The sequence below is a fragment of the Coffea eugenioides genome, chromosome 6 (genome assembly GCF_003713205.1).
Source record: "Coffea eugenioides isolate CCC68of chromosome 6, Ceug_1.0, whole genome shotgun sequence".
Lineage (NCBI taxonomy): Eukaryota > Viridiplantae > Streptophyta > Magnoliopsida > Gentianales > Rubiaceae > Coffea > Coffea eugenioides.
In genome coordinates, this window is record NC_040040.1 from 15752756 (window position 1) to 15780262 (window position 27507).

The 27507-nt window shown below is 34.7% G+C and overlaps 4 protein-coding genes across 8 annotated transcripts; 3 read left to right on the top strand and 1 right to left on the bottom strand.

The window, feature by feature from the left end:
- The first annotated feature begins 711 nt into the window (after window positions 1-711).
- On the top strand, window positions 712-4569 carry LOC113774825 (DNA-3-methyladenine glycosylase). The gene is made up of 6 exons (XM_027319457.1): window positions 712-1237; window positions 1321-1392; window positions 2769-2892; window positions 3430-3500; window positions 3951-4008; window positions 4161-4569. The coding sequence occupies exons 1-6, from the start codon at window positions 812-814 to the stop codon at window positions 4322-4324; spliced, it is 915 nt and encodes a 304-aa protein (XP_027175258.1). The 5' UTR covers window positions 712-811; the 3' UTR covers window positions 4325-4569.
- Window positions 4570-4872: 303 nt separating this feature from the next.
- Window positions 4873-5943, top strand: LOC113773681 (ubiquitin fusion degradation protein 1 homolog). Its single transcript, XM_027318305.1, has one exon. The coding sequence runs from the start codon at window positions 4873-4875 to the stop codon at window positions 5941-5943; it is 1071 nt and encodes a 356-aa protein (XP_027174106.1).
- A 1021-nt stretch (window positions 5944-6964) lies between these two features.
- LOC113774823 (gamma-tubulin complex component 3) lies at window positions 6965-11328 on the bottom strand. Of its 4 annotated transcripts, none has more exons than XM_027319454.1 (4): window positions 8743-11328; window positions 8188-8644; window positions 8026-8088; window positions 6965-6981 (listed from the first exon to the last, which is right to left on the bottom strand). In XM_027319454.1, exons 1-2 carry the CDS (start codon window positions 11259-11261, stop codon window positions 8332-8334), a joined length of 2832 nt encoding a protein of 943 aa, XP_027175255.1. In that variant the 5' UTR covers window positions 11262-11328; the 3' UTR covers window positions 6965-6981; window positions 8026-8088; window positions 8188-8331. The 4 variants fall into 4 exon arrangements, with proteins under 4 accessions (XP_027175255.1, XP_027175257.1, XP_027175256.1 ...); XM_027319456.1 differs by lacking the exon at window positions 6965-6981 and adding an exon at window positions 6991-7038; XM_027319455.1 differs by lacking the exon at window positions 6965-6981 and adding an exon at window positions 6998-7072.
- Window positions 11329-22237: 10909 nt separating this feature from the next.
- Window positions 22238-27218, top strand: LOC113775312 (E3 ubiquitin-protein ligase SINAT2-like). 2 transcript variants are annotated; one of them, XM_027320134.1, is made up of 4 exons: window positions 22238-22340; window positions 23914-24140; window positions 25361-25747; window positions 26570-27218. In XM_027320134.1, the coding sequence occupies exons 2-4, from the start codon at window positions 23925-23927 to the stop codon at window positions 26888-26890; spliced, it is 924 nt and encodes a 307-aa protein (XP_027175935.1). In that variant the 5' UTR covers window positions 22238-22340; window positions 23914-23924; the 3' UTR covers window positions 26891-27218. The 2 variants fall into 2 exon arrangements, with proteins under 2 accessions (XP_027175935.1, XP_027175934.1); XM_027320133.1 differs by lacking the exon at window positions 22238-22340 and adding an exon at window positions 22375-22533.
- The last annotated feature ends 289 nt before the right edge of the window (window positions 27219-27507 follow it).

A 27507-nucleotide genomic window follows, 5' to 3' on the forward strand; every position in this document is an offset into this window, starting at 1 on the left:
GTTCCACAACTACCAAATGAATTACAAGAAGATAATAAATAAAAAAAATAGTTGAATTCAATTGGTAAATATAGTTTATTATAGAACTTCCATAGATAAAGATTAAATAAAATTTTAAACTCATTAAAAAAAATAATATCAAATTTAAGTAGATTACTATTCAGTTCAAGCAAAATGATCTGCACTCGATGAATTATAATAGTCTGAAAATAAGTTAATTTTGTTAGTCAATATTTATATTGATTTTACTTTACTAAATATAAGGTAGGATGAGAGTAGATGAATTTATCAAACAAACAAAAAGAAAATAAAGATTTTCAATTATAGTGTACAATTGATAATATGTGGACCAAAATTATTCGATTAAAAGATTATTCAAAGAAGGATTTAGAGTAATTATTATATTAGTATTTTCTGATATCATATATATGAAATAAAAAAGAATCAGAAAGATAAAAAAAAATTAAAAATATATTTGTGATCCAAGTAATTATTTTTGACAAATAGTAGCCATTCCATACATATACTCACTTGAGAAAAATCTATTGCTATTTGGAATAATTGCATTTGTAGTTAATGAGGTAGTATAAGAATAGTCAGATTTAAATTAAAAAACTGAAACAATAAAAGGTGCTGTTCTAAGTAAATCCTTTTGGAAGAACCCAAAAAAAAAAATTTTTTTATTGAACTCCAAGCAGCAGTCTGATTCCTTTCCTACTGCATTGACAGCAACCACATCAAGTCGTCAACAAACACCCGCCAAATTAGCCAAAACGCTGCAGGGTCAAACTATCAAAGTCCACTATTTTCTATGTTATTCTTGCAATCAAAAGTCTTCTCTCGTTGTCTGATACGTCCCACAAGTTCTCTCCAGTCCAAATTTCCATTTTCTTCATCGATCAATTCGATGAAGGATACTCTAATTCCCAAAAAACTCACTAAACCCATCAAGAAAAGCACCCAGAAAACCACCACCGCCACCAGTATCATAAAAAGAAAATTTAAGACGATAGCAAAAGTCAATCCCAGGGCTAACCCCAGTTCAACAATCCCAGAATCTGACTTTCGAGATGATGATGATGATAATGATTTAAATCCCAGTTCTTCGTTGTCTACATTCTTTGAGAAATGGCCAATCTTGTCCCCTGATTTCTACCAAATTGATGCCCTTGATCTTGCCCCACTTTTGCTTGGAAAGTACCTCAGAAGAGACGATGTTGTTCTTCAGATAACTGAGGTGAATTACTATATCTATTTTTGTATTCCTGCAATCTTAGAACGGGATGCCTTAACACTTTTTTTTTTGGACTTGATTTATAGGTGGAAGCTTATAGGCCAAATGATTCAGCTTGCCACGGTCGATTTGGCATGACAGCAAGAACAGCACCAGTTGTAAGTTTATTGTTATAGCCATTTAAGTGCTATCTGCTTTACCTGTTACTTGTGCAAATGAATGGAGCATGTTAATCGTGCCTGATTTTAGATAACTTTTATAGGATGAAACGACTATCTGCAGTCTTACTAATACATTTGGCCTTCGCTCCCCATCATTAAAATAAAGAATCTGTAATAATGAATCATTAACAGTCATAATTTTCTGCTTCTTTGATTGCTCCATGTGGTAATTGTAAAATGGTCTGTGTTTACTTATAGTACTACAGAAGCATAATTGGATAGCCGGTTATTTACTTTGTAAAATGACACGATAGTGAGCAGTTAGTTTTAGGCTGAACTAAGCTTGTTCCCTGAAAAAGCAGCCTTGAAGTAAAACTGAGATAACTAAGATGTAAGCAATTACATAAGAATGAACGATTTCCAACCCCTAATACAAGGTGGATGCAAAACTTTATACCACTGTACTTTCCAAATGCCTAGATTGTGATCAGTTGCAAATTACGAAAATATGTTAATTATGAGTACCATGTGACCGTTGCTTCATGTTTTCAGATGCTGAATCAGTTGGGGGAATAATGAACACAAAATTCCTGACCTAATATCATGTCATCATCTTTTCTTTTTGAGGTTTCAGATCTCATTCCTTATAAGGATTGTGCAATTACAATAATACCAGGAAGGGTATGTTTCCAACTGTCCATTTCCCCTTTAATGTAACTGCCTAAGGATTAAGCCATCCTTGCCTGCTAGTATCCTCTCGGCATTTAAGTGCAATGAAAGAGAACAAAAAAGATGGATGCATGTGGATGGAGGTCCAGAAGGGTGATAATCATAATTTATTAAGTAGACCTGCATACCAGAAGAGCAGAGCTTCTGATTTTGGACCATATAAAATGTCTTTGTGTGTAGGTGTTTGTGTTGGCTAAAGATTCAATTTCTGGTTCTTGGTTATCTTGTATTGTCTTAACAAATAATGCCATGACAAGGTAATAAGACTTGTTTTGTGTACTTAATAGTTTGCATTGGCTTGTGGATCAGATGCAATCATGAAAACTTATCCAATTTTAAGCTACTTTTGAGACTATAATTTTAAGTCTAGCAGATGTATTAGCAGTTTTCAGATGACCTATTCTTCCAATTAAATTAGGGACCTTGCAAGATAGGCCTTATTCTTTCTCAGTTCCTAGCCAACTTGATCTCTTTAACTTCAGAAATACAATAAATTGAAGATATTACTAGGGAAAATGCCTAACTCTAAGGTTTATTCCTTGTTCGTTTAGTGCTAACATATCCTGAAATATAAGATTGAATCCATTATCATATTTTACTGTGGCTTCTTTGCTGTAAATATCTTCTCTTTGTGGTTAATATAGTTTGGACCTGGTGGACATGCATATGTTTACCTTTGCTATGGTCTCCACACCATGCTCAATATTGTCGCGGACAGAGAAGGAGCAGGAGCAGCTGTGCTAATTCGTTCTTGTGCCCCAATCAGTGGTAATACCATTTTGGAATTCTGAAGTTGAATTGGCATTTTCTTTTGTCGATTCTTGCTATAGTTTCTTTGTTTTGTATTTTGCATTTAATTTATAATGGTAGTGTAGCAAGTTTTCTTGGAATACCATGTGACAGCTATAACCTCAAGCAGTCATTAGTAGAACATATTGGATTATGCTGAAGCAAAATGCCAACTCCAAGGCACTTCTGTTGCATTTGGATGAGATAAATGTGAAATAAATATTGAAAGCTCCAAATGTGAACTAGGCAGAAGACTTTTGATGAAGAATTCATTCAGATTTTGTCTTAGGGAAATGCTTTTTGGTAACCAAAAAAGTAGTGATTCACATGTTATCCAAATAACGTGGAGAAAAGAAATAAAAATTTTGATGTTTGCTGCTTTATCATGATACTAACGAGGAACTTTTCTGGTGAAAATTTATTGTCTACCACTTTTTTCCTGGATGAATATCCTTAACATCATAAAAGCTATCATGGCTGAGATCTTATGCCAAAATTCTTTTAATTATAACTCAGGGCTGAAAACCATTCAACAACGTCGAGGTATAGTCACTGAGAAGCCTGTTCTTCTTACAGGGCCAGGAAAGGTGATCTATAACTTCTTCTTCCTCCTCTTGTATGAACATTCTAGCATCTATCCTCTGCTTGGAACTTTTAACATTATTATTGTGCGGCAATATAGTTTAGCGACTTTTACTGGAAGAGGTGTGGATTAAACTACTATATTGTTCTACAAGTCTATTAGCAGAAAAATCTAGACTGAATTTTTTTATGTATCATTATTTAGTGCTAATCTAGAATTGAAAAACAAGATGTTTAAAGAATCCCCAAGGAAAAAAAAAACAACGGAAACGACAATCATATTGGGGTATTAAGCAACAGGACATTAAAAGAAATGTGTTGCAGCTGTTAGCTGTAGAAACATCTGAGGTTGCATTCAGCAAGCTGATTCTCATTAAGACAATATATGTCTTCCGCTAAACTATGCCAACTTCAACAACCTTATTCCGATTGACACTTCTCATTTGTTTCTCAAGGTTGGTCAAGCATTAGGAATTTCAACAGATTGGTCTAACCATTCCCTATATACTCCTGGTAAGCTTCCAAGTTTTCTTTCTTTCTTCCTATTTTTCATCACTGATAAAGCTCAAATCTGGTGAAACTTTTATGGGGAGTATTATACATTTATACTTCCTAGACTAGGATGTTCTTAAACAGATTCTAACATAGACTAGGATGTAACTCAGGTGGTTTAGAGCTCCTAGATGGACCACGGCCAGAGCATGTACTTGTTGGTCCAAGAGTTGGAATAGATTATGCTTTGCCAGAACATGTCAACGCATTGTGGAGGTTTGCAATTGCTGGTACCCCTTGGATAAGCGCTCCCAAAATCACGCTGAGACCTCGCTAGCTACTCCGGACGCCATCTGTGACACTGGTGGGTTAAAATCTCTGCTCAATACGGTGTTTTGAAGTCTCCTTTACGGAAAACTATTTCCAAATTCGGAAGGGAAAATCTTGAAAAACTATGATTAAACGATTAAAGGGTTTTTTTTTTTTTTTTTTGTTTAACGAGTATCTAAATTGCATGTAATTTACCATGAGACAGTATGCATTCACAAATGTGCTATATATTAGTCAAACCTTTCATAAAAAATGGGCAAAAATTTATAAAAATACAACTGTTCTGATGTTTGGACAAATTTAATATAACTAGTTGGGAGACTGGAGAATTTAGATGAATGAGCTAAGTTCCACCTATTTAAGATCAGAAAAAATCGTCAAACTAAAACCGAAGTGAAAAAGGAAACAAAGGATTCTAACAAAAGTTGGAAAAGGGACCTTATCAGTCGAGACGCACTGACATGTACAATTGCAAGTCTCCCTGACCCTGTAAAAGAGATTCGTTCAAGTCCAACAACCTCATTAATTCACTTCAGCTTTAATCTTCTATCTAACATGGAACCAGCCATGGAAGATTTTCAGGATCAAGATTATGAATACTTTGAACAATCTTATAATTGTTTTCCGGTTTCTCATATCAAGGATAGGGAATATCTCGAAGATGGAAACAGGATCGTAATGCCTCCCTCAGCACTTGAACGCTTAGTCTATATGGACAACATCGAATACCCCATGGTGTTTGAGATTAAAAAACCAACTACCACTGCTGCCGCCGCGGCCAGCACCAACACCACCACCAGGGGCGGGCGGGACGATAACGAGGGTGGCTCTCAACAAGTTTCTCATTGTGGGGTTCTGGAGTTCAGTGCGGATGAGGGTTTTGTTTACGTGCCAGAATGGATGATGAAATACTGGCAAATTCATCCGGGTTCAATCGTGGTGTTGAAGTATGTAACTCTTCCCAGAGGAAGTTTTATGAAGATTCAACCACATAGGATGAACTTTATCAAACTACCTGATCCTAAAGAAATCCTTGAAACAGCACTGAAAGATTTTGCATGTGTGACTGCTGGAGATACCATCATGATCACTCATCAGTATAACCGGTATTACATTGACATATTGGAAACAAACCCTTCGAATGCTATTTCGCTTTTTGAGACAGATTGTGAGGTTGATTTTGCACCTTCTTTAGACTACAAAGAGCCAGAAAAGCAACCTCCATCATCAGTTGTGCGTGCTGCCATGGACGCTGATCCCCGAAAGGTTCAAGAAAAACAAACATCAGCTCAAGATGATGATCAACAGCCTAAGTTCAAGCCGTTTGTGGGTGCTGCCAGAAGATTAGATGAGCAACCTGCAAGTATTGTGCCTCGTGCAGCTTCTTCTACTCCTCCCTCTTCCCAACTGCCAGTTAAAGAATCTAGCAATAGAATGGCATCTGAAGCACAACCCTTATCCAGAAAGCGTGCTGGAAAGCTAGTGTTTGGTCCTGAAGAAGTCGGTAATCAGCCAAGTAAATCAAGGAGGATCTCTGAAGAACTAGATAACAAAAAGAATGCAACTAGTGCTGAAGAAAATAAGTTCATACCATTCACAGGAAAGAAGTATACGTTGGGCGAGTAACAAACTCAATTCTGTGGGAGAGATCGCACGCTTGCTGCAAATTCTGCTTAGCCATGCGGGAAATCTGTTTCCTCAATGACTTGTAGATGCACAGGTATTATTTGTATATTTGCTTCCTTTGTTTTGATAGGAATTATACATGAATTTCGTAGAGATCAAGAAAACAAAGTATTTAAATTCTGTGCTTAAGAGTTTATGAAATTGTTGATAACTTGGTAACAAACTTTCACTAGTTTTTTGTCTAGTTCTTAACACAAGCCCTGCTTAAATTTTCTTTCCAATTGCTCATGTTTTGGTATAGACCTCTTTTTTTTTGGTATAACTGGAATTGCATCTGGTTTGTTTTCCATGCAGGCTTGAAGGGGCTGCGTGTTAAGCAGTAGCATTGGCAAAAAGTAAATCGAGTAGCAGAACAGTTGCTGATACAGAAGTCATTGGGCAGCCCTTTGATGGGGGATTAACTTGACGCCCTAGAACAACTCAAATTTCAATTTCAAACAACACAACAGATTTCCCCATAACAAGTTTGATACATTATCGAAAAGGAAGATTTAGTTCCTTGCTAATGCTTACCACTTGCGAGCACCAATTTAGACAATCTTTGACATGATTAAAATATTTCAACACAAATTAAGATATTCCGTAAGTAAATAATCCAGCACCTGAAACTAAAAGCTCACACACACACATAATTCATCCTCAACTGCAATTTCCTTTCTATGGAACTTCGATACATTGAATAGGCAATTGTTAGTTCCGTTGATATTCCATCAGAAGCTACTCTGAACCCAACGCTTTTTAATCTCATTCATCACTACAACATAACTAGAAAGCCCCTCATAAGGAACCATTAAACACTTCGATATTAACAAATTCCAAAAATCTAACAATGCAAAGTACAAATCCTAACATTTTGGAACTCCACAATGCTGCCGAGTCAGACAAAGGTATGTACAGACTTGCACGTTAAAAGGGTGCAAAACTCTGCTGTTCTCCATTAATCAGACTCAAACTCCCAAACAATACATGGAAAAAGAACTGTCAACAACAGCAATAAAAGAGGCTAAGATATGGTGCAACACACTGTTCCTAACCCTGACAACCAAAAAGAGAAATGATCTTCCAGAACCTTGAGATCAAAAAAGAAGAGAATTAGAATAAAAGGTTCAAAAACCTACATCCAACTGTAGCCACAAGCATTGATTTTTTTTGTCATATAATAATACATTAAGACATACACTGGCATATTATTCAGATTCACTCATTTATCAACCGATACATAAAAAGTAGCCAAAATTTGTCAAAAGCTTCAAACTGTCCGAAGGTAATACATATTTCAATGGACCAACCATAGGTGGTTGAAATCTGAGATGAACCCAACCAAACAAAAAAAAAAACACCAAAGCGATCTACATAGAAGATGTTTTAAATCTAAGGACGTCTAGAATGGGAGTATAGACCCATTAATTCTGATTCAGTTGAATGTCAGCTTGCAACAGGGGAATGTCAACTAGAAATAGGTAATAAAAGTAATAGAAGCAAAGGAAGAAAGACCAAGTTCTCACAAGTCACAACAAACCAATCTCCTCAATGCACAATATATCTATTTAGTTATGATGCACATTGCGTGCAAATTTGCATTAAAACAGCAAAAGAAATAAATGGTCCACTAATCAACATATAGCAGAATTCATTATAAAGCATGGTTTAGCATTCCCTATTGGAAAGCACAATCCATGCCGGGTACTTTATACAAGACAACAAGATTTTAAAGGGCCACAAGAAATTCTCTGTTGACAACATCAGAAAAAAACAAAGATATAATCAAATACAGTTCCACACACTGCTACCAATAAATTCATTAAGCGATACAGGAACCATTATATCACCAACAAGTCATGGAAACATGAAGGCAATAAACCTACCAGCGCCTTTACTAATTACCATACCAAACGAAAACTATGTTACAGAGACTTACAAGCTCAAAAATTGACCGTATGAAAAGAAGAAAAACTAAAATGAAACATAACAATCAAACGTGGAACACTATGTTCTACATTGGTGACAGTCAGAGCAGAATACCTTCAGCTCAAGTACAACAGCCAAGAGCAGCTACACACCTGCTCAAGAACTTAAGAATGCCTTCTGAAAGAAAGAAAACCACGAACAAGCAACAGAGTAAGCAAACGAGAAAGAGAGAGAGAGAGAGAGAGAGAGAGAGAAAGAGAGAGAGTAAACTATTACCTGAAAGCAAATAATTATGTACAGAATGTAGGGCCTGTTCTACAACAGCCAAGAGACTATCTACAAGCACACATGATGTGCAACTACTAAAGAAAGCATACATCTTACACACTTTAGAAAGTAAAATGTTGTTTAACAGGGGTGCTAAGGTAGTAGCTTTGCGCCAGTTTTGGACTGCAGATGACTATAAAATTCAGTGAAATCCAGTCGGAACATGAGGAACTTCAAGTCTATGTGTTGCTGCACCGGCAATTGAGAAATGAACCCGTCAAACACAGAGGTATATTCGTTTGCAATTGCATCTAAATCCTTCCCAATATTTCGAAGGAACTCTCCAGCACGCTGTGTTAGAGCCTTCCTGCCTTCACCAAGCCACAACCCAGGTTCAGATAATTTGTCATTTTTGTTGGCCCGAGATTTTGTTTTATCACGTGAAGACAGGGAAGTTTCTGTGCTTCTGAAAAATGTAACAAACATGTTAAATGAGCCAAAGAAAAAGAACCAATAATTTAACTTCAGAAAAATTCACTATAAATGGAAAGATAAGGACAGTACCTCGATTGCAACTCATGAATACCTTCATATAATCGATCTGCATGACTGCGGAACCGCAATATTAGATCAAACAAAACAAAAAGAGTTGTATTCAGAGTTTGTGACCTCTCTCCAAGGAGAGACTTCTCCACAATTGAACAAAGATACTTCTCATGTGCCAGAAGTAGATCATCAAGATCTTTCGCTATCTCCATCTCTTTCAAGAAATTGGACCATGAAATTTCCAAGACCTCAAACATGATGTAATATTGCAAATTTGCGACAAAATGATTCATCTCATCCCAAAGAACTTGGCATCTCCTTGATGTCAGAACCAACTGCAACTTAACAGCATTTGGGAGCTTATCAAGGAAACGAGAAGTAACACAGTTTGGTTTCATGGTTTTCCAAGCACCAATAAGAGCATGCTCTACTCTCCTCAGCTTCCATAAAAAGTTGAATATCCTCAGATATCTAGCCATAACGGATTCAGTAAAAACTGTATTTAGTGGAACTCCGGCATCATATTCCAGTGAAAATACATCCCAGCCTCTGTCCCCAGTGTTATGTGGCATCATCTTAACCCTCAACCTGTCCAGTACATCAGGATCATCATACTGTGCATTAGATGACCTGATTGCACTTTCCAGTAGTCCTGCAAGCTTGAATGAACTGATTGTATTAGCAGGTTCAGACAGTTCCGGACCGACAATATCCATAAGATACTGTACAAAATCACCCTGCCCAAGGAGCAAATAGCGTTTAATTGCGAGGCAATGTTCCTTGAATTTGTATCTATTGTACATAACATCCAACAAATGCTTATCAATCCTCTTGGCAGCTTCCGCAACTAGAGATTCAAGTGCATCAGTTTCACCATAACCAAGATTACCTCTCCCTGTGGTAGTCCCAGCAGCATTAGCAGCTTCTGCTGCTGCATCAGCCCAACCACGATCCTCACAACAAACTCTAAGGAAATTAATTGACTTCCCCGTCCTTAAAATCCGCTGAGCCAGAGAAGATGAAATAAAAGAAGGAAGCATTGCAGAATGCAGACTGTAACCTTCCCTCCAGAGCGACTCGGCTTTAACTGGTTGACTTAAAACAAAGAATTCAGCAAAAATATCTTCAAGCTCTCCTTCTAGAACCCAACTCCTAACCATTTCAAAAAGAGGGGAACACACCCGTCGGAGTAATCTTTTCATGAACTGTTTCACAAGTGGATCACCATGTTGGGCTTGCATGTGAATTGCCCCCGCCATAGCCCCACCTTTCAAAGTCTTACAACTATCAACCAAAACTGCCATTAATCTCATCTTTACCATTGGCTCAGCAAACCAAACTGACAATCTCCTTAATGAAAGATAATTCCCCGAAGTTGCACTCTCCGAAACCAGTGGAATCGGGTTCATTGCCTGACCTTCAAGAACTGCAAGCAACTTATAGTATTCTGACAGCTCATCCTGCAAGGCGGCACAAAATGCTTGCCCAACAGTCCCTACATCCTCAGCTGGAAACCTCTCCATACTTTCTGAAATATAACCCTTCACTTTCCTAAACAACCATCCAAGCTCACAAAGCTTCCGAACCATAACATGAATTGCTCTTGAGACCTTCACTAACTCGGGCAACATATAACCATCAGCTTTCTTATCAAACTTCACATAGTTCCCATCAATCCCTTGGCAAGCATACAACACATCCCTCACCAAGGCCTCCTCTGAAACCTCATTCTCTTCCCTTAACAATGCTGCAAACTCCTTATACGCCAAATGACGAATATTTTCCGGGTCCTTTGAAACCATTAAAACCCCTCCACTCCAACCCTTGCCCACATTCTCCCTACCCTTGAAACCCCTCGAACCCTCCCCTGAAACCCTCAATTTCTCAAAATTCTCATTGAAACCACTATCACCCCATTTCTTCTCCACCTTCCCAAAACTATTCAAACCCCTCAATTTTTTCAAATTATCACTAGAACCCCCCAAATTATGCGAAAAATGCTTGTCATCCAAATCACTCAAATTCTTGTAATGTTCATTAACAACAATAACTCTGTCGCTCAACTCACTATCAAACAATGCCGGCAATCCGCCGACCGAGGCGGGGTCGAAGAATCCATTAGAAACCCTAGAAATGGACTGATTTTTCAGCAATTTCCGATCATCAGAGATAGTTTTCAGCAAATAAAGCACACCCCATTTATTTTTCACGCTTCCGGGGCCCGTTTTGGATGAAAACTTGGAGTAAAGATCCGTAAAAGTAAGGGCTTCGGAGGATTTACCTTGGGTGGCGAGGCGGCGTTTAATGGACTCGGCCATTGCGGCATCGTCGGGGGCAATTGATGGGGTCATCCGACTCGAGAGAATGCGAAGGGCATACCGGAGAGCTTGCTGATATTGATGGGTAGTGGGGGAGGAGGAGGAGGAATTAGGGTTTGAGGAGGCGGACGGGGAGGGGATTGGGTGCTGGGAGGTGTAGAGTAAGCGGTGGACCAGTTCTTTGATTAGATCTAGGACCTTCTGATCGTCGTCTTCCATGGCTGAACAGACGAGAGCGGAGGGCAGTGAGAAGTGGAAGTGTGGAAGGGTTTGTGGGAATTTTGATTTTTGATTTAATATGATGGATGGCGGGGAAAGTTTTTGGTGCAAAGAAGTTTATAGTATAGGGGGCCATATTTTAACATTTTCAAAAAACCTCTTTTTATATCCCAATAAAACCTCTTTTGTGAATAAAATAGAAACCTTGTGAATAAACAATTAGTAGGACGATAAAACTTGTGAATAAACTAGTAGTAGGACGAAAAAAATAAAATGAATGAAGGATTTGCACTTTTGTAGACATTTGCTTTATTTTTGTGACCTTAATTTACTTCGATTCATATATCACAAATCATTTCTTGACCCTTAAAGATTTTTATATTTCTCATTTCCAAGTTATAGCATTATGACAACAAAGTACAGATATGCATTGGCTGCTTTTTTTGTCAAGTTTGTCTGCTATAAGTTTTTTAAAAACTTTAGTTACAGTAACCTTAAAAAAATTTTCAAAGTTTTTAAATTATAAAGTTCAAAATATTAAAAAAAAAACATACTTCAAAAATATTTTTAAAAATTTCTACAGTAAGTTACAGTAAAGTTTTAGACAAACACCCAAAAAACTCACCTTCCAAACGGGGCCATAGTTTGATTGATAAAACACTGAGTGTGTTTGGATTGTAAGTTATTTGCCCTGTAACTGTAATTAATAAATTGAGGACTCGAGTCATCGTAAAAAAAAGTTAAAACACTATGGAAAGTACCAAAACCTTTTGAAATTTCTAGAAACAAATTATAGTCATTTGATACCTCCAATAAATTAGATTGGCCTATTTGTTTTGACTAATATGTCTTGATTATGATTATTCTCATAATTACAATGAGTGATTAAGTAACCAAAATAAATAAAAAATCGTTTGGCTGACTCATTTGCAGATAAATTTTAGCTTTACAATATGAAAAATAATCAATAAAAATTGAGCCTCTTTTTCTACCAAATCCAGAAAATAACATGGGTCCATTTCTCGCTGACAAATATTCGGATTTTGAGTCTTCTCCCAATTCCAAAGGCGGATGATGACATTCCACGCCTTCAAGAGGAATACATCAAACCGTGAAGAAAACATTTTAACCTCATGACTCCACTTTAATCCTCTTTTTTTTGGGGGGGCCTCTAATCTTTCTTTGGACGCTTTCTTGTAAATTTATTGCTGGTTCATTATCATAAAATCATTTTGGAGGACAGTGCATTGCTTCATTTCAAGTTTATCAACTGGGTCAGAAATAGTTAGGTTGGACGGTAAAATAAGAAAAATTGGAAATTGGAAATTTTGAATTCAAAACCTTCTATTTATAAAATAAAAAAAAAAAAAAACTAGCCGAATTCTTTGAGCAATAGTAAGTAACTCCTAGTATTTTGCTTTTGTGCTTAAAAGGAGACGAACATTGATGATAATTTCAGCCCTATATCTATGAATAGGATAAAAGCCAATTTCAGCTAAGACTCGTGCTTGACCAAGCCAAGGTATTCAGGTTCAGTTGATATAGGCACGAGATTGAGAAAGATATAATGCGCCAATTAGTTTCATATGGGAACTATGGGGGAAAAAACAGAAGGGGAAAGAGTAACTTTTGCCGAAGCCAAGATTGTAAAGGGACTAGACGAATGAAGTATCAACCATCAAGTCCGTGGGATATTTTTTGTTTTCTCTCTTCTTTTCTTTCCGTTTCCTTTCTGTCTCAATCATCCTACCAGGCTACCACCTCCAAAGATGCAAGAACTTGATCTTGAGGTTCCAACTTGCTCCTCTTTTTCTTTTGAGTTGGGTCCAAACTTGAGAATCATCTGTTCTGGTTGCCAGAACAACAAATTATGAAAACCTCCTTTTTTTTCCCAATAAAAATTAGGAAAGTTGTATAGTCCAATTTCTATCCCTCAGCGATAATAGAGTGTTTTAAAATTTAAATGATTAAAGTCAATACAATTTAAAGCTTCAAAAACACTTGTTTCATTATTCAGTGATAATTTTAACTTGAAGATATGATATTCAAGAGGAATGATAAAAATCTCTACTAATAGAATCAAAAAAAATAAAATAATGAAAATTTTCTTCTTTCCTAGATACATTTTCTTTTGAATATCACCTTCAAATGTTTTTCTTTTAGACCGTCAACTACAGTCATACCCCTTTTGGTACCTAAAATAAATATATTTTTGTGAATTGTAAAATTGCAATTCACAAAACCATTTCTTTTGTTTTTGTGAGCTCAATCTACTTTTATCCATGTCACACAAAATTATTGTTTCAACCTTAAACATTTCTGTATTTCTAGTTTCAACAAAGTTACAACACTGTGAAAGTGCCAAAACTTTTTGAAATTTCCAAATTCATACTATATAGTTTCTTCTGTCTCGTCTTATTTGTCATCCAATTATTTTGGTGCCTGAAGGAGATGTGCCTATTTGTTTTTACTTATGCCCATGATTATTTTCATATTAAAATGATGAAATAATCACTTAAAAGATACGTAATTAACCTATTTTTGTGAAAAAAATTGTAAAAAAATAACAAAGGCAATTAACTGATTATAATATAAAGAAATAATAATAATGTTGGCCTTGGCGCAATCGTTTATAAATAAATTTTAGCGTATTGGGTCTCTTTTCCGGCCATACCATATCCAGAAAATGATGTGGGCCAATTTCTTATTTGTTTATAAACAAGTTTAACAAGTTTTACCGTATTGGCTAACAAATATTTGGGCTCTGAGCTAAAGCCCAACTTGCAGACCTTCACGCGTGAAAGGCGAATTATTTCAAATTTGTATTTCACTTTGTAATTTTTTGTGCAAGTGATTTCTTATTTAATAAGTCTTAGTAAGTTATAAATATGGCATTAGTTGAGAGACTTTCTTGAAAGAGTCCAAGAGACTCTAAAAGAGTCTATCAAGTATTATTATGGTGTGGTTTTGTTTCATGTTTGAGATTTCAATAATAACGTGAATTATTTATTTTCTTCTTTCTCACAAATGAGTGATCATTTTATCTCTTCAATTCTGTAATCTTGCATGCATTAATTATTATTAGAACCTAAATTTGAATTCTATATATTTTGTACAGGCTTAAGTTCTGATAAGTTCATTGTTTTCTCTGACTATCTTTGAGTATTGTATAGATTAGTGCTTGTTTTACGTAGGCAGGGATATACCGTCTTTGACTGTCATTAGTAAAAAGTTCTCTATCGTTCCCAAAAAAAAAAAACTCCTCCTATATTTGCTTTTGTGCTTGTAAAAGTAGGTTTGAGTTAAAGAAGACGATAAAAGAAACCAATTTCTGCTTGATCAAGCCCACACTTGCTAGCTTCAAATAGCCACGCCAAACTATATTGGTTCAGTTGACAACAACGAATCGCTTTCTTATCAGATCTTATTAACGTGAGAACTGCACTATTAAGTAGTTTTTAAAAACTCACATAAGAGACGTATGATTTCAAGAACGTTATCATACATCGTGTGGATGATGAGAGCCAAAATCACAAACTTTTAGTGACCAAAAAAATGAGTTAAAACTTAAATAGCCATGCGAATCTAACAGATGTGTTCCAATCAGTTTCACAAGGAAACTAGGGACCAAAAAGGCTGAAGCCTAGATTGCAAGAGACTACCCGACGGAGCTTCTTTAATTTTCTCATCGAGTATGCAAGGACCACAAGAAGTCCCAAGGCTGTGGGATTTTTGTTTTTTGTTTTCATTTTTTGTTTCTTTTTTGTCTCAACCATCCTATCACTTCCAAAGATGCAAGAAATTGATCTTGACATTCCAACGTACTCCTCTTTTTCTTTTGAATTTGGTCCATGGTTGAGAATCATCTCTTTTCGTTACCAGACTAACTAATTATCAAAAATCTTATCGGTATATTTGTTGTTGGAATGGCCAGATGTGTTCCAAAGTTGAAGTTTGGTGAGAGAATATATACAATTGCACATAAGGATTTATTAATAATAAAGATGCATCAAACAAACACTACAAAGAAGATAATGTAAAATACTAATCAAACACTAAGAAGAGAAGAGATAAAATTTACTCTAACACAACTTCATTAGCTAATGAAAAATATCTCCTTCTTTCTCTTTTTTCTTGATCAAGAGGAGGATTAGACGCCCATTACAAACTAACCACTCTGTTATAAGAAGCCCCCAATAAATTTGCTGCCAAGAACTCCTTCATAGTAGATGGTGGATCTAGAAGAAGTGCGAGACTAGCAATTTTAACCTAATCTTGACCAAGATACCTGCACAATTATTCCTCTCATGCAAAACATGATCTAGAGCACACTCCTCGTTACGACTTAGGTCCCATTTGAAATTACAGTGCGCTTACGTTTAAAGTATTTAGTAACTAATTTTCGTAACTTAAATTGCCCATCTTTTGATAACCTAAAACTATTTAGCACTTGTGTCAAAAGCGTTTTTTTACGAGTCACCGCAACCCCAAACGGAGCTATACAAGAGGTTTGAACGAAAATGACAATCGAATCAAAATGGGATTATGCTTCTCTTGTAAGGCTAAGCTAATGATTTACAAGAAGAGATGAGCCTGGCATGGTTGGAGAATATGCTCGAAGGAATCAGTAACGTTAGATGGTCCCATGAGAAAAAAAAATTCAATCAGTAAAGGACCGTCCAGATTCTGGACACTTCAAAAAGTAAAAAGAGGCCCGCTTTCCTACCATGATGCTGCCCGTCGCTTTATGTCGACTTCCTTATTAGGGTCTGATCAGCAAAACAGCGACAGAGACCATAAATTTCTTACCGGCTGTGGCTATTATCGTTAATGGTAAAAAGCATCCTAGTTTTTCTGATTTTGGAGCAGTAATATTTCAGCATTCACTTTATTCAAGATGAAGGATTTTTGGGGTTAAGCTGGTGGACAAAACGATAGCCAGAAAACATCAAAACAGTGAAGTCCTAAAGCTAGAAAGTTTTTTGGTATCCTTCCCTTTGTGTTGGAGACTAGAAAAAATTAAAATACCAATGTAGTTTGGGTCAGCTTATACTAGTATATTTTAAAAGGTTTATTAATAGCAACTCGGTAAATTTGTAGTTTTATGGTACTGGGGGAATTTTTTTTGGGGTTAAGAAACTAGTTAATGATGAATCTAGTAAGTTATTCCACCAGAAAAATTAAATAAAGGCAAAATGGTTTATTATTTGTGACCCTTAGATGATCTCTAGCGATGGTAGCATATGATTCAAGAATTAAAATCACTTAACTGAATATAAAACCAAAAAAAAAAAAGATCAAAACTGTAAAAGTAGCTCTAAAACATGGCGTTTTGAACATAGAAATTAATAAAGTAATGATGAAGGAAAAGAACCCCTACTATCTATTTTTTTGTCTCTCTCTCTCCCTCTTTTTTTTTTTTTTTTTTTATAATGAAGCTAATGAATAAATAACAGATACTACCTATTTATTGGCTTCAACAGTTTACTTTTGGTAAATTAAAATAAGTTTCTTTGAAAGTTTACCCTAGAGCATTGGGAATCCAAACCTGCTGTGCTTGTCTTAAATTATTTTTTTTTAAATTTGAAAATAATAAATTGTTCAATTGTTATAGTTCCTCTGACTTTCAACATTTTCGCAACTCAATAACGTCAGTATCTTTAGAAATATAGAAACTTTTGTTTCTTTCTTTTCTTTTCTTTCCGTAACAATAATCTTGACTCAACTATTAATGTGATTGCCCATTCTTACGTCATGTTTGAAGTACATGCTATATTCTAACTTTAAGCTAATGAAATTAAAATCAATCTTATATACTCTTGGATGGTCAATTCTAATCTAAATTTCTTTTTTTTTTTTTACATGTGATATACATCTAAAGTGCTAATATCTATGCACCAACATTATGTATCAGATTAATTAATTAATTAATTAATGCATGACATATTCCAACAATTTTATATTGATAAGGGGTAACTATTAAGCATGTCTTGCAGGTGGACACATAAAGGTCCCATGTGATTTAATTTAACATGCTAAGTGAACACGCACGCGCGTTAACATGTGAATTAGCAAATGAGATCTTTATACTCAACATGGAGATTTTATACTACTTATACACTAATTACTAAGCATGTCTACTAGGTCTTTGGGATCAACATATAATTCTCCGCCATATTAGGATGTCATGTGAATGATTTGATTTAGATGTTCCCAATGCAACGACGAATTGCTTGACGCCATAGGAATATTATATTGTACACGCCCCGTTTGGCGCTCGATTTCTGACCAGCGACAACCTACATGAGGGGAGGCGGCGCAGGAACGGTCAATAACAATCTCCGAACAGTGAAACATTTTTTAAACGTTTTATAATTTTATATAAATTTTTTATATATTTTTATAACAAGAATATAATATTTTGTTATTGTTCATAGGGTTTCATATGTAATAATTGTGTCTTTATTATTAAATTTTACAAGTAGTTCACTTATAATTATATCTTATTCAAAAAATATTACATCATTCAAAATGATTGTCATTGGTACCCTTAGTCTAGCCTACAAGAGAGGCTTCAATAAAAATTCCTTGAAGGATATCTGCATCAATAATATAATCATATGGGTAAAAAAACTACTATTTGTCTACATCTAAGAATGTTTAATTGTATTTTTTTCTCTTTACTTTAATCACTAACAAAATCATTAATTTTGTGTTAAACTGAGAAAGTCCGTTAAGTACGGCTAACTATACGTGTGCACTGTAGATAGAAAGTACTATTTGTTTTTATTGTGAAGTTTAAAACGATGAGAAATACTAAATTTCCACTCTTCTATTCTAAATTCACACCTCGTGCGGTTGTGTAAGTTTTAATAATATAACTAGTGCAAGTAAATAAATGTATTAAATAATCTGTAAATTTAGACTGGACAACTACAAATAGTCTCTCTCAAAACGTATAAGCCTACAAACGCATACTTTTTTCTCGGCAATAATTTCAAAGTGCTTCTATTTTCCATCCTTTGAACTCATTGGTGACATCCCTATCCTAATCAAATGTCGCAACGTGGTTTGATTAGCTTTTTCTACCTCTACCATCGAGCCATGCTGATTTAGTCAAGTACGGCTTTCTACTCTCGGAAAACATCGATAGGTTGGTCGGCTTGATCCACCGAGTTGGCAATCAAAGGCTCGTTAATAATAATAATGTCAGAGAATAACCTAGTCCTAGCCAGCATACTGTAACTAAGAACTCAACATCTGATGCTGTGTCGTAGTCCAGCAATGCACCCTTTTTGTCGGTGATTTAGAGCTTTACTCAGATTCATGATTTGCTGATTATTAACAAGGGATAATTTCAGGATCCTCCCTTGAGGATTCGACAATTTCGCCTAGTACTCTTAACATATTAATATTTTCTATGCAATTAAATAATCCGTGCCTAATCTTGTTCATATGATTAATGCATCACACAATTGGATATTTAATGGAAATGAAAATAAAATTCACTCGTGGAATGACCAATTATATCCTAAATACAATTTTAACATATTACAAATTAATTTTAGCTTTGCTTGTAGGATCTGGAGATGAATAGAAGAGGATGTAAGTTGATGGTTTAAAAAAAATAGGGCTGATTTTGGTACTCCAATATTTGAGGGATAAAATGTTATATTAATGTAGTTATTAAATTTTTTTGAGTTCAACAATGCTGATTTTTTAAAAAAAAAATTTGATTGAGATTTTGAAATTTAGGAACTGATAGTGATAGTGGTCATGGTGATAATGGTACTAATTTGAAATGTGGTAATATCAAAGGTTTAAAATAGCAGAACATAAGGGTTGAAAGTAGGTTTGAGATTTTGTGCGTGTTCCATATTTTTTAAATGATTTTATAAGAAGGTAAAACGAACTTCACAATTTCATGAGGGCATTTTGGGTTATTCATTCAAAATTTTGACAATTAAATAGGTGTTGTTACCAACACGAAAAATTTAGGAGAGGTATGTGTAATTTTTCAAACGTCAAAGAAATTACGCGAAATCATTAAAAACCCCAAGTAAGGTTTCTGAAATTATCCCTATTATCAATCCAAGTAATATAAATTTATTCTTTCTTTCTCTCTGTTTAGTAGTAGTAATACATTTTGCTGATTATTAACCTAAGCCAATATAGACTTTCGTTAGGATGTCAAACTGATCAATTTTCTTGTTCTTATATTGCTATAGTGGGGCTTAAACGGAGCTTATGTTCATTGTAGCCAACACTACTTTAAAAAATACTTCGAGATACACAATGGGTTGTTCTTACTTGATTTTTTGGACTTGTTTTTAATTTCTGATATTAGAAAATCTGTTATGTGATGTTTTCAATTGCTTTTCCTTTTAGCTTTAGCATTTTCAAACTTCAAAAAAAAAAAGAAGACCAAACTCGAACTTTAAATTACGTGCTTTTTGAATTCTAGTCTTTTCAAAAATCATATTGAGCTTTTTTTATGTAACATATTGAGTTGAGAACAAACCCAATAACTTTTGTCCTAACTATAATTAAAAAAAGAAAATGTAATGATGAATAACATCAATGAGAATTTTTAAAAAATGCCTAGATAAAGTGAACACATAAGTCAATCGTTCATTTAATTCTCACCAATTTCTTCTAACCCAAAAAAAAAAAAAAAAACAAGAAATTTTTTGACCATTTTATAATCAGTTTGGCACTCATTGAGAATGGTCATAGATATTATTTTTTTTCAAAATAGTGTAGTTAAATTAGAAAAGTGTCTAAATATTGGGCATTTAAATGTATTAACTAGACATATGTTAGAAAAATAAATAATTTTAGAAACCTCCCCTAAAATTTCTCCTAACATTACTTAACACCCTTGAAATTTTCAAAATCTCATATACCTCCCTTAAATTGATATTTTGTGTAACATTCTAATCCCTTTAGGCAAAAGCATCATTAAGCAATCCATATTATAAGAGAGAATATCTTTCTTCCACTACTATCCTTGTCCTATCTATAAAGCTTACATTAACAATAAAAAGCAAAACAAAGCTAAAAAGGAAAGATACAAATATTAAGGAGTATAAGCATAATAAATACCAAAGTTGTAACAACATGTTAGCTATTACCCTAGCATGGCAGATGCTGTTTTGACCCCAAAAATAAAAAAAAAACATGGGCAGGTTCTAGATTTTTTTTTCATGAGATCATTTTTAGATTAATCTTTTTATGATAAGAGTGTCTAGATACATCAACTATAATTCTTATAATATGAGAAGCGCCATCCTAGATTTAGATGATAGGATTTTTTCTGAGCAAAGAGAATTAGGTGTCAGATTTGAAAATCCAAAATCTGCTTAACCAATATTTTACTAGTTTTCTCATCTCCTAATCTAACAAAAATGGTTTTAATAAGCCCTTAATCACATTTTAATGCAAAAAAGTACTAGTTTTACTACTTAAGAAAATTCAACTAATGTCCAAATCTAAGGAGGAAAAGAAACACGGGTTTGTTTAGCATTCTTGAATCCGTCTTGTAAACAATTCTAGACTGTTGATTACTCACCAAAACTCCTCAAATTGTTAAACATTGTCTAAACTATGAAATAAAAGATTGATTAAATTCAACTCGACCGTTCTTTTGATAACCTACTACCACCAGATTATGAAAAAAATATGAACCAATGTGGAATGGCAATTTAATTAGTTGTTGACTAGATTTGTTGGTTAAAAAAAACTAAATCCTTTTAGTTAAGAAGTTATTAGGCTGGTAGGTGATATTACGACAAACTTTAAGAGAGGTTTTCGAAATTATTCCTTAGAAAAATCCCATTACAATACTACCAGATTTTAAAAATTAAACCCCCAAACCTAGACAAAGTAAAAAAAAAAAAAAAACCAACTTTTAATGTGAAAGTGAACACGCTTATTATCCTAATCTTGGACCAAAAAACATGTGGAATGACGTACTACTAGTAATAGCTTTCCCTGGAAAGTAAACGCCAAAGCGGTACACAAAACAAAGAAAGACTCCTCCAACAGCAATGCAGAGTTGCAGTGGCAATTGCTGCAACAGAACTGAGAACGAAGGATTCAAGGAAGATCCATCTGCGATATGACGCTGCAAATTTTTTGGACTTTCAACTTTTTAACTTTTAAACGTTGCGTGTGGGCAACGGCATTTCTGCCGCGTTTCCTATTTTAACTTAACCTTGTAACCCAAAAAAACAATTAGGGTTTCCAAAGTCTAAAACAAAAAATAAAAAAATGATTAATTTTGTATACACTAATTATGTACATATAATCTGTTTTAAATGAATAATAACTATACAAATTTGAATTCTAACATTTATACATCCAACAGTAATATGTGATATGTGTATATACTATGAGTATATATATTTTAAAAAAAATTAATATCCAAATTCTAAAATAAAAATAAAAAAATGATTAATTTTTTATACATTAATTGTGCATACACAATCAGTTTTGGACGAAATTTTGAATTGAATTCTAATATTTACACATCCAACGAAGAGTTTTACTCTAAAAACTCTCTGTTTGGATCCATCAGATTTCAAAAATTAGTTTTTTAAATACTATAACAATTTTTAAAAAGTATTCTAATTTTTTTTAATATTTAAAAAATATTCCAAAAATATATTCTAAAAACTCTATTACTCTTAAATATTCCAAAATATATTATAAAAATATCCCAAAATATACTCTAAAAACTTTGTTACAGTAAAATTTTTCAAAAACATCCCAAAAAATAGCTTATTCAAATGGAGCTATTAATACAAAATCTAATGATAATCAATTTTGAATTAATATCAATTATATAAAATTTGAATTGAATTCTAGTAATATTTATACATCCAACGGTGACATGACATATACAAATATTAATGTCAGTGTAATTTCTAACACAAAATCTTATGATAGGGAAAAAAAAAGAAAATGAAATAACCGAACGGGGAGATTGAGACAAAGGTCATTGCATGGTCCTTTGACTCATCTCTAATACAGACAAGCACCGAGAAACTTTCCTCCAGCTTTTTTTAATCAGCCCAGGTATGATTTATGGTCAAAACACATTTGTTTTCAGCTTTTAGTACTGCTACTCTAACAAGTCGTCTTCTTCTTCTTACTCTTGTTTTTTCGTTTTTTATTCTCGTTTCTTTTGTTTTCGATTTTGGAGAATCTATAACTATAAAGTTTCGATTTTTGTTGCTGGCGAAAAGAAATCGATTCCAATTTCGAGTAGGTATGTATAATCTCGTTGTGTGATTTTGCCTCAGTCTATTATTAGCTGTTTTATTCAGTCTTTTAAGTAAAAGTTTTCTTTTTTATCTTTTTTAATTTTTTCAAAATGTGGTGTAAATTTTCAATTTGGCATCTTCATTTCTGGGCTAGTTCTTCTTTTATGATTTGATGGCTTTTTTTTGGGGGATATGGGAAGCCACGCTTGTGAAAAAAATTCCCTTTTTTGAAAAAATTTAATCTTGTTCTTGGAAATATTGGAGGGATTAAATCCCTTTTTTAGCTTTTTATTTTCTGATGCCAGGAATGAGTTTTGATTAGTTCTGTGACTGAATAAACATGGAAGAGGTTTTTTTTTTCCTTATGAAATTCGAATCTTCGTAAACCAGTTATATGAGTGGAAACATGATAGGTTTTTTTTTTTTTTTTAATAAAACTCACCTTTTTATTCTGGGAAAATCTGCAGATATTTTCCCCCTCAAATTTATCCTGTTGTGCACCAAAAATTTTGGTTTTGAATGATATTACAAGATATTCAAAGTTCTTTTCTTTTTAATTGTTGGAAAGATGTTAATTTATCCATTTTGGTGAAATATTTTAAAATAGAGAATATTAGGTTGTAGGTGCAGGGAGTAGGCAAAGGTATCTCTTGTTGGTGAGCTATCACTTTGCCAGTAATAGAATGCTATTTTTTGGCGGATGATTTATGAATCTTTATCCGTTTAGTATTGAGAATTGTTGACATGCCATTCTTCTTTTCTAATTATAAGAGCACTGGCTTGAGGCTTCTATTTTTGTCTTTAAATGAGAATTTGAAAATGCAATCTGTTAGCCTTTTAAGTTTGTGCAAACATGACATGATTGTCAGATTGAATTAGCAATGGCTCGCTGGTAAAAGGGTAAGTTTGCAACTTATTCTATTGATCTTGGAAAGTGCTAAATGAACCTATATACTTGGTTGGTTGTCATATGATACGAGAGCAAGTAACTGTTGTTATGGTAGATAACAGAAAGCCTATCAGTGGTTGTTTTGCATGTATGGTAGGTAAAGAGAATCTGTTTAGATATATGTTAGTTTAGAAATCTACCTAACTTCTTAACTAAAGGGTGGGAAAACAAAAAGTGGAAGTATGGAAAATTCTTGGGTTCAGTCAATGCGCTAATAGTTGATCTAATAGCATGACTAGGACCCAGCTGAATTAGTTTACCTGGCTTAGATTTCCAATTTTTTGTATTTTCCAATGAATCTTAAGTCAAAATTGACCATCTAGAATGTGTACACTTTGAACAACATCTACTACTAATGGTACTTAAATTGTTGTCTGAAGTAAGTCTCAGTTTTGCTGGTGCATCCAGATACTTAGCAGTATTTTTGTTATTTTAGGTTTAAAGAAAATGGCTCCTGGAGGTGGCGCTTTCAGAGAAGATGTTGACTCAATCCCAAAGGCCACAAATTATGACATTGCAATAGTCAAGGCAGAGAAAAGTAGCAGTTCAGTTAAACCTAAGATTGGCCTTAGTGAAAAGCATGGAATATCTTCAATGAATGGTGTGCATGAACTTCTTCAGTGTCCTGTTTGCGGAAGTTCGATGTACCCCCCAATTCATCAGGTTTGATTTAATGCTGTGAACTAAAGTTGGATCTCTTCATTGATGATTGGATTTATCTTTGGATGATGTCCAATTTATTTGGGGTAGTTCTACATGCATGGATTTATTGATCTTAGATTCTGTCAGTTGAGTGATGGATTTTTGATGTTATGTGTACATTTTGGCTGTTCCTCCAAGCGGAGATCATTTATGGGTTACTTGTCTTTCACAGCTTATAATGTAGTCATCTATCTAGTGGTGTTCTTATACGATACATGTTTCATTCATAATCTCTTAAGTTTACTTTCTATTCTTTTTTGTAATATTGTTTTTTTCTTCATTCATCGTTTACTAACACTTCAATATCGTGGGAATTATTACTCATGCTTTTGTTAATTTGTCCATATCTACTAGTTTCAAGCTGGATTATCCATCAAAAGTTTCTGGTGTGTGCCTGTTGTGCGAGGCAAGCAGCCTCTTGTAGAAGTTGATTTTCGTTTCAATCTACCCCTAAAAGTTGTTCTATAGAAGATCAAATTTTTCCTAGGTCTTCTTTGTGAAATATCCCCATCCCTCTCTACTTTATTTACTCACAGGACTAAGAAAAAAGTTTTACATGGTCGTAAAAGTCTGTCTAGAGAAGCATGATATGTCATGGACAAATCACCTTTAAACCAGCTAAATTTAAACTGAAAAGGTGCAGTAAATCTTGTACTGCTCAGCCCATGACTCTGTTAACTGATCAATGAATTTGAAATCCTATCTCATGGATATTGAAATTCAAGGCTAGGATACAATCTCGGATGATTATCGGACTGGGTGAGAAGATATATGTTGGTATGCCTTCGAAATTTGGTGATTCTGGTTTTTAGTGCGTGGTAGATTGCGTCATAAATAGTTTAATTAAGAAAGTTTTGTTATTTTGACAACAAATGAGGGTCATTGTGCAGTGATTGTCAATTTCAGCTTCAGTGTCTGGGATGATTAATATAGTAGATAGATTGTTTGTTCATTATGATACTAGATCCTCTCGATTCCATGCATGGTTCAGAATTACATCTTTAGTAATCATTATCTTTACTAGTTTTGTTTTGCATACAAATGCTGCATGCTATTCTTTCCTTGAGTACTTGTTTGTCGTGAAGTATTTAAATTATAGCCTTGTGCAAGCTTTTATGATTTTTCTAATGTCCCAACTGCTATTAAATTCTTTACCTTATTTTTTTATTCTCTTTATGTAGTGCCCCAATGGACACACACTTTGTGCAAACTGCAAAGTTAGGGTCCATAACTCTTGCCCAACTTGCCGATTTGATCTTGGAGACATAAGATGTTTGGCCTTGGAAAGAGTGGCTGAATCATTAGAACTTCCTTGTCAGTACCAGGGTCTTGGCTGTCATGATATATTTCCATACTATAGTAAGCTCAAACATGAGCAGAATTGTCGATTCCGTCCATACAGTTGCCCTTATGCTGGGTCTGAGTGCTCCATAACTGGTGATATTCCAACACTGGAAGCACATCTTAAGGATGAGCACAAGGTTGACATGCATGATGGTTGTACATTCAACCATCGATATGTCAAATCCAATCCACATGAAGTTGAGAATGCAACATGGATGCTTACAGTAAGTTAATTATTGCAACACAAATGTGAAGCATTTTTCTTACGCATTATAGAATTTACATGGTAATTATAATGTCCACTGCAATCTCTGAATTACATTGTTTTTTACGGCATAGTAATTGACCTGATCCTTAACTTATAATGAAAGTTAATATGCTTCCTGATTCTTGTAATGTATGATCAGTAGTTGGTGATGGACTGATGGCATGAAGAGAAGTTCTATGCCGTGTTGGACGTTTACATGGTAAAGCATGTTAAAGAAGATCATCGGATCCATGTAATTCTGCAAAAGTAGTTCCATTTTGCAGAACAATAACATTATGGACTTTTAATATTTCACATGGAAAAAAGGCAAAGATAGAGTGTCTGGTCTGACAATGGCTATGAGAGTTATTTGCTGAACTGCACCAATTAGTACTGATTTTCTGACTTCAGAGTTTAGATTTGTTTACCCTGCATCAAATTGATGTCTACGTAGGGAAGTTATGTAGCCTTCTATGCTTGTGTAGAAGAGTTCTTCTCTAAAATTTTCATATAATATCTACTAATACATGATATGTTTAAACTTTGAAGATTTCTTGCAGAGTTTAACTGATATTTTTGGTCCATCCATATCCTGAATTCTCTTCAAATGTCATGGAGATGAAGGATTAGATGCACTGAATCTTTATTTTGTTACTCTTTATTGCATGCTTAAAGTTCACGGCATATCATCATGTTCTGGCTTTAGATGAGCGAACTATTATGTAACTTGGGGCATCAACATAACATTTTGAGGCTGAATGTAAATCCTGATGTCCTGCACTCCTTTTTCTGCATACAGGTCTTCAACTGTTATGGGAAGCAATTTTGCTTGCACTTTGAGGCTTTCCAGATTGGTATGGCGCCAGTCTACATGGCCTTCCTCCGATTCATGGGCGAGGATAGTGAGGCCAGAAAGTACAGCTACGCGTTGGAAGTTGGTGCTTATGGCCGTAAATTAACATGGCAAGGAGTTCCAAGGAGCATCCGCGACAGCCACAAGAAAGTTCGCGACAGTCAAGACGGACTAATCATTCCAAGGGCCTTGGCGCTCTTCTTCTCCGGTGGAGATGGGCAAGAGCTTAAGTTGAGGGTGACAGGGCGCATTTGGAAAGAACTCTGAGCCTATAGGTGGCCCGATTGTACAGCTTCTTGAGACAGTGAATATTCTGTATCTCGTGTGGCCAGCGCAGGAATTATGAATATCTGGTTATTATTTTTTGTGCACTGGCCATTTTGTTATTAACCTTGAGGATCAGTGGTAAGGTCATAGCTGAAAAGGTGCTTGAGTAAACTGAAAACTCAAGTTCTAGTGGTAAAAGATGCAACGTTTACAAGTATATTCTCTATGCATCAATACTCATTCCTACTCTTCCCTATTCTTCTCGAAAAGCCCTTTAGCTAGGTAGGAATGTTCAACAGAATAATTTATTGACTTAAATTGAAACTAAGCGTGGTGCTCTTGACAGTTTCTTGATCTTTCTTCATCAGCCAATGCTTGTTAGATTGTTTTAGCGGCACTCTATTCGGTTTGCAGTCACGGGGAAAAAAAATGTGGAGGAGAAAGTCGATTAAATCATGGTTCAGTCGAACGGGGTAAGCCATGCACTGATATTGGCAGACTTGTAACGCAATGTTTGGATGGCTGTGAGTATTTTCACCTTGAACAATACTTTAAAGGATTGGGAATCATTTTTTATTCCATATCCATGGGTCTGTAGATGGAGATTGGGTGTCAAA

Excerpts from the sequence above, each read along its gene's own strand:
- LOC113774825 (XM_027319457.1), top strand. The coding sequence starts at position 812 with ATGTTATTCTTGCAATCAAAAGTCTTCTCTCGTTGTCTGATACGTCCC. Across the intron at positions 3,501-3,950 it reads TTCTTACAGGGCCAGGAAAG|GTTGGTCAAGCATTAGGAAT; the intron begins GTGATCTATAAC and ends TTGTTTCTCAAG. Across the intron at positions 4,009-4,160 it reads CCATTCCCTATATACTCCTG|GTGGTTTAGAGCTCCTAGAT; the intron begins GTAAGCTTCCAA and ends GATGTAACTCAG.
- LOC113773681 (XM_027318305.1), top strand. The coding sequence starts at position 4,873 with ATGGAACCAGCCATGGAAGATTTTCAGGATCAAGATTATGAATACTTT.
- LOC113774823 (XM_027319454.1), bottom strand. The coding sequence starts at position 11,261 with ATGGAAGACGACGATCAGAAGGTCCTAGATCTAATCAAAGAACTGGTC. Across the intron at positions 8,645-8,742 it reads ATTCATGAGTTGCAATCGAG|AAGCACAGAAACTTCCCTGT; the intron begins GTACTGTCCTTA and ends TACATTTTTCAG.
- LOC113775312 (XM_027320134.1), top strand. The coding sequence starts at position 23,925 with ATGGCTCCTGGAGGTGGCGCTTTCAGAGAAGATGTTGACTCAATCCCA. Across the intron at positions 24,141-25,360 it reads TGTACCCCCCAATTCATCAG|TGCCCCAATGGACACACACT; the intron begins GTTTGATTTAAT and ends CTCTTTATGTAG. Across the intron at positions 25,748-26,569 it reads ATGCAACATGGATGCTTACA|GTCTTCAACTGTTATGGGAA; the intron begins GTAAGTTAATTA and ends TTCTGCATACAG.